Raw genomic sequence first — 5,465 nt, forward strand, 5'->3', positions numbered from 1 at the left:
TTGTTGCATAATTGACATGTTTTTGGTTGTTGTTGTAAAGGTGTGAAAAGAGGTAAACATGAAAAAAAAACTCAAAATTTGGGACGCAGGATCCTCTAGTGGTGCACAAATGAATTATCCAAGTATACATTCCTTTTAATACAGGGGTGTCCAAACTTTTTGCAAAGAGGGCCAGATTTGGTAAGGTGAAAATGTGTGCGGGCCGACTTTTAGCCTGACATTCTTTGAACCATTAACATTAAATGCAAATTAACTTTTTGGGATTTTTTTTAATTACAAATGGCATACTTTTACTTTTACATTTAGGTTTTTACCGAAATCACAAACCACAAAAAATTAAGAAAACTATCAAGGATATCTAAGTTCATGTGAAACATCACATATTATTCACTATTATATGCTCACTGTAGGAACAGTGCTGAAAACAAAACAATGATCACTGCATATTCAAACTGTGATTTTGACCATCACAAAAAAAATAATGAACTGAGATTTAAGAATTTATTCAACTCAGAGGACTTAACAAATATCTTGCCTGCACTAATGTGAAGGGTGATACTGGGATCTTGACTGCAGTATGTAGTCCAGGTCTTCATCGCACGCTAACGAGAAAAAGTCAAACTCAGTTCCTTTTGCCTCTAACTGTCTCTTAATATCTAATGAAACGTCTTCAATTCTCCGTGCCACAGTATTACGAGCCAGGCAAATATTGGCAAACTCTTGCTTCTTCGCGGGACAAATTTTCTCAACCATTTTCATTACACAGTCTTTAATAAATTCACCGTCACTGAAAGGTTTGCAGTGCTTTGCAATTAGCGTTGCCACTTCGTAGCTTGCCTTTGTGGCATTTTCATTTGACTCACGGGCTCTTGTGAAAAAGCTTTGCTGTGCCGTTAAAACAGCTTGCTTCACTTTTTCATCGCGTTCGTTCCCAGTTAGCTTGTCGTAGCTAGCATGTTTCGTCTGGTAGTGCCTCTTAATGTTGAATTCCTTGAAAACAGCCACAGTCTATGGCAAATTAGGCAGACACAGTTGTTTCGTATTTCAGTGAAAAAATACTCAAATTTCCACTTCTCCTGGATGCGGCGGCCCTCCCGGTCAACTTTCCTTTTTTTGTTTACATGTTAGAAATGGGCTGGGCTGAAACAATGACGCAAGGGTCACGGCGGCCAGAGTGCGGCCACAGGGCTACTGCCATCTTCTGGTGAAGTGAAAAATAGCTTTTTGTACACATTTATTTTATACTGTGGTCAACAGTGCTGGCGGGCCGTGTATTATTGATTTCATGATAGAGGCCGTGGGCCGGTAAAAATTTGTCCACGGGCCTTATTTGGCCCGCGGGCCGGACTTTGGACATGCCTGTTTTAATATAAATGTCCCTTGTTTTAGTTTGCTTTCCAGGTTGGACTTTCATACATAAAACTGGACCTTTTTCTTTTGTCTGTACTGTTTTAACCTACTGCTCAATATTTCTTTCCTCTTTTTTTCACTTATGGCAGGCCTATTTTTTAATTCTTCCTAATTTTAATTTTACACCAAATTACAAGAGGAAACCAAGTATTTGAATTTATTCATATAAAATCTGTGAGTTTGAGAAATCATTTACTAAAATACCAATTAAGTATGGCGACGCAAGATGGCCGTCAGTCTCTTACACTGCGCTCCACATTTAGATATCTACCTTGACTATTATATGATATCTATGATAGCCTAGTTAGCCCTACTGCACTCATGTATCGGTCATTACAGTGGTAGTTGGATAAAACAATATTTTTTTGGGATGTACTTTGGTGTGCAAAACCACTGGAATTCCATTTAAATCCTTTTTGAGCAGATAACTCCACATGGAGGTGCCCCGAAATGTTTCCTTTTAGTCAGAATTATGTTTTGCAGATAACGTTTTGACACGGAATATAAAAGAGACGCTCGTTGTTCAATAAATCCTCCAACAAATAGCTTGACAGGTAAATTCTTGCAGATTTTATGCTGTTATTGGTTTTCTGGTAAGTTCATTTCATACTAATTATATTTGTTCAATGAACCAGTATTGAAAATAGATTTTCATTTTTTTGTGTAGTTTTTGGAATGACCAAAAATGTATACAATAGCCAAGGATAAGATATTAGATCTCTTGGTGTATAATTATTCGCTATTAAGGATGTTACTGGTTTCTTATTGCCAACTATTTGTTTTTGTTTTTAGAAATATCAGTCATCATGGATGAAGAACCAGAGAGAACTAAACGTTGGGAAGGTGGCTATGAAAGGACATGGTAAGGTTTACAGTAGAAGACAAGTCTTGAATTGTAGCAAATTTGGAGGGTCATTTTTGTTTTGTTTTTCATTTTCAGGGAAATTTTAAAGGAAGATGAATCAGGATCACTCAAAGCCAGTGTGGAAGAAATTCTGTTCCAGTCCAAAAGGGACAGGTGTGCTTCTGACTTGAGGAACATATTATGGTCATTGACAAAGTTCCATATCAACTCTATAAACTATTCACATGTCATTTCTCCATTTCCAGGATAGTGAAAAGCTCTGGCCAAATTAGACTTGGAATGGTGAGTTGATGGATTTCCTTAGTCTATTTGTGTTTTTATGAATGGAAATATTTTATTGGTCCGCCGACTAGATCATGATAAATAATTTTTAAAGATTTTTACTCTCCCCATTTTCACTGCTTAATCACGGGTGATTATTATTGTGGTGGCTAAATTCATTTTAAGATTAAAATACCTATCTTTTTTTGTACAAAGTAGATGCGGCATCTTTTTGTGGTGATTGACTCTTCTAGAAGTATGGAGGATCAAGACTTAAAACCAAACCGACTGACTGCAACTCTTAAGGTTTGCACATTATAAAAGTTATGTTTTCTCAATACATGTATCCACTATTACTTAATTAAATGAGTGGCTTTTTTGTTGCTTCAGCTTATGGAGGCTTTTATTGACGAATATTTTGACCAGAATCCTATTAGCCAGGTGAGTGGTAAAAAATACTGCCCCACTAAAGGGTATACTTTTGCGTATAGTATTTAAGATGCAACCGTTTTCCGTCAAAAGGCATCCATTTTTTTTCTGGAAAACGCAAAAACCGTGTGTTGTCTCATTTCCAGGTTGGAATAATTATGACAAAAAATAAAAGAGCAGAGAAGCTCACTGACTTATCAGGTAATGCACGTGTACATCAGAACATGAGTGTCATTTCTTTTTTCAATGATCTTTTTTTTCAGTTAAAATCCATTTCTTTGAATTGTCAACTTCATTTTATTTAACAGGTAACCCCAAAAAGCACATGACCGCTTTAAGGAAAGCAGTAGACACCGTTTGTCTGGGAGAACCATCCTTATACAATTCCCTGAACTTGGCATTACAGACACTGAAGTAGGTTGTGTTTGTTTTTCTGGCTTTCTGTCACCGATTTGATATGCTTTCCTGTAATCTAATGAGAATTTTGCACTTTAAAAAAAAAATACATGATTGCATGAAGACACATGCCTGGACACACAAGCCGGGAGATTTTGATTATCCTAAGCAGCCTTACCACATGTGACCCAGCCAACATCTATGAGATGATCCAGGTGATGATATCATAATTCACACTTTTAACTCTGTATCAAAAGGCCCTCGTTTAACTTTACACTTTTATCTAGCAATGAACCTATAAATCCATGCCTGACAGGTTATAACTTATTTATTCATTGCCATTGTCAGACCATGAAGTCATTGAAGGTGCGGGTGTCAGTGATTGGCCTGTCAGCGGAAGTTCGGGTGTGCACCATGTTGACCCGGGAAACTGGCGGCACGTACCACGTCATTCTGGATGAGAGCCATTTCAAAGAGCTACTCCTGACGCTGCACGTGAGACCTCCCCCAGCTAACGCCTCATCCGAATGCTCATTAATACGAATGGGTAAGCAGCACGCTGATGTTTACGTTTATCAGTCTTGTATCCTACATCCTAATCACAAATTGTTAATATTTCAGGGTTTCCCCAGCATACCTTTGCCTCCCTGACAGACCAAAATGCCAAACCCGCTTTCAGCATGGCGTAAGTAACATTTTTATCTCCATTAACTCCTTTATTTGGAAAATTGGGACTGGAATCATGACATCATGGTAAAGAGTAAACTGGTAGAACTGATGATCTTAAGTCTGTTGTTTGTGTTGAAGTTTATTAGATGGCAGTACTGATGCAGGTCTTTCTCTGGGAGGATACTTTTGTCCGCAGTGCCATGGTAACTACACAGAGCTTCCAGTGGAATGTAAAGTCTGTGGTAAGTATGGCTGGAGCACTTTTAGCCCAATTAATTGTGTTTTCACAATGCTTCAAATATGTTCTAGCTTTAAAATGTCCAATATTCTCATGTCATGTTATTTTGTCACCAAGGTTTAACTCTTGTGTCGGCACCACATCTGGCCAGATCCTTTCACCACCTCTTCCCCTTACACGACTTCACTGAAACGCCAGTAGGAGACCGCCCAGATAAAAGGTAAGTAACTATAGGTTAGCTCTAAAATGATCATACCATGTTGAATAGATGGAGATAATAATTATTTCAGACAAAATTATGCCATTGGAAATTTGTTCTGCGTTGTATAAATGAGCAAATCCTGACTTGAAGCTCTTTCCGTCAGCATTTTTGGATGAATTTTCCAATGCCCTCCACTCTATGTAAACTTCTGTAAACATACAATGATGTTCCAAATAATTTAACTTTTTGCTCTTATCAATTTCAGGTTCTGTGATTCTTGTCAAGGAGAATTAAAAGATAAAACAGTAAGTGTGGCTGATATATTTTAATGTTGAGCTTGATATTCCTACAGTTGTAATAAACCTTTCCGGTGAGAATGGCATAATTCAAATTTCATTTTACTTGTTCAGTCACAAATTCTCCCTATGTAGTTCTGTCTGGAAAATGTAGTAAATGACCCTTTAGATGCGTAATTCAATGACTTGTATACATGTTTCTTACTATCAACTAGTCTTTTCAAATGACTTTACCTTTGTATATTTCTCTCTTTCTAGATGTTCACCTGCTCATCCTGTAAAAGTGTTTTTTGTGTGGAGTGTGATCACTTCATTCACGACTCTCTCCACTGCTGCCCTGGTTGTGTTCACAGTCAACACACCCCTTAAATTCTCACATCACCATTTTTTTTACAAACTAATTAAATGAATCAATCTTGTCAAAAGGTATTGAGTGGGTCATTGAGTAACACAGATCTATAACTATTAAAGTTGTGTAACAAAAACATTTTATGGTGTGACGAGTGGAAATATGAAATTGCAAGTGGGACAGAGAAGGAAAACCAAGTTCTGAAGAACAAGATTAAGCAAAGTTCCTCAAGAATTCAATACATTTATATATAGCAGAGAAATCCCCCGTACCAAGATGGCCTCCCTTCCCTTACGCTGACATCTCCCCCATTAAGACATCTAGCATTTTCTGTAACAAGAAAACCGGAA

At 37.5% G+C, this 5,465-nt stretch overlaps 1 protein-coding gene across 3 annotated transcripts; it reads left to right on the forward strand.

Moving 5' to 3' along the window:
- Positions 1-1,682: 1,682 nt before the first annotated feature.
- LOC144215928 (general transcription factor IIH subunit 2-like) lies at positions 1,683-5,191 on the forward strand. 3 transcript variants are annotated; one of them, XM_077745147.1, is made up of 15 exons: positions 1,683-2,003; positions 2,203-2,272; positions 2,351-2,428; positions 2,521-2,557; positions 2,756-2,842; positions 2,927-2,977; positions 3,112-3,166; positions 3,274-3,379; positions 3,486-3,576; positions 3,710-3,908; positions 3,983-4,046; positions 4,169-4,272; positions 4,386-4,488; positions 4,736-4,775; positions 5,025-5,191. In XM_077745147.1, exons 2-15 carry the CDS (start codon positions 2,217-2,219, stop codon positions 5,133-5,135), a joined length of 1,182 nt encoding a protein of 393 aa, XP_077601273.1. In that variant the 5' UTR covers positions 1,683-2,003; positions 2,203-2,216; the 3' UTR covers positions 5,136-5,191. The 3 variants fall into 3 exon arrangements, with proteins under 3 accessions (XP_077601273.1, XP_077601272.1, XP_077601274.1); XM_077745146.1 differs by having other exon boundaries at positions 1,683-1,964; XM_077745148.1 differs by lacking the exon at positions 1,683-2,003 and having other exon boundaries at positions 2,257-2,272; positions 2,753-2,842.
- Positions 5,192-5,465: the final 274 nt, after the last annotated feature.

This window comes from Stigmatopora nigra, chromosome 22 (genome assembly GCF_051989575.1).
Source record: "Stigmatopora nigra isolate UIUO_SnigA chromosome 22, RoL_Snig_1.1, whole genome shotgun sequence".
NCBI classification, from domain to species: Eukaryota; Metazoa; Chordata; class Actinopteri; order Syngnathiformes; family Syngnathidae; genus Stigmatopora; species Stigmatopora nigra.

Excerpts from the sequence above, each read along its gene's own strand:
- LOC144215928 (XM_077745147.1), top strand. The coding sequence starts at position 2,217 with ATGGATGAAGAACCAGAGAGAACTAAACGTTGGGAAGGTGGCTATGAA. Across the intron at positions 2,429-2,520 it reads TTCCAGTCCAAAAGGGACAG|GATAGTGAAAAGCTCTGGCC; the intron begins GTGTGCTTCTGA and ends CTCCATTTCCAG. Across the intron at positions 4,273-4,385 it reads AGTGGAATGTAAAGTCTGTG|GTTTAACTCTTGTGTCGGCA; the intron begins GTAAGTATGGCT and ends TTTGTCACCAAG.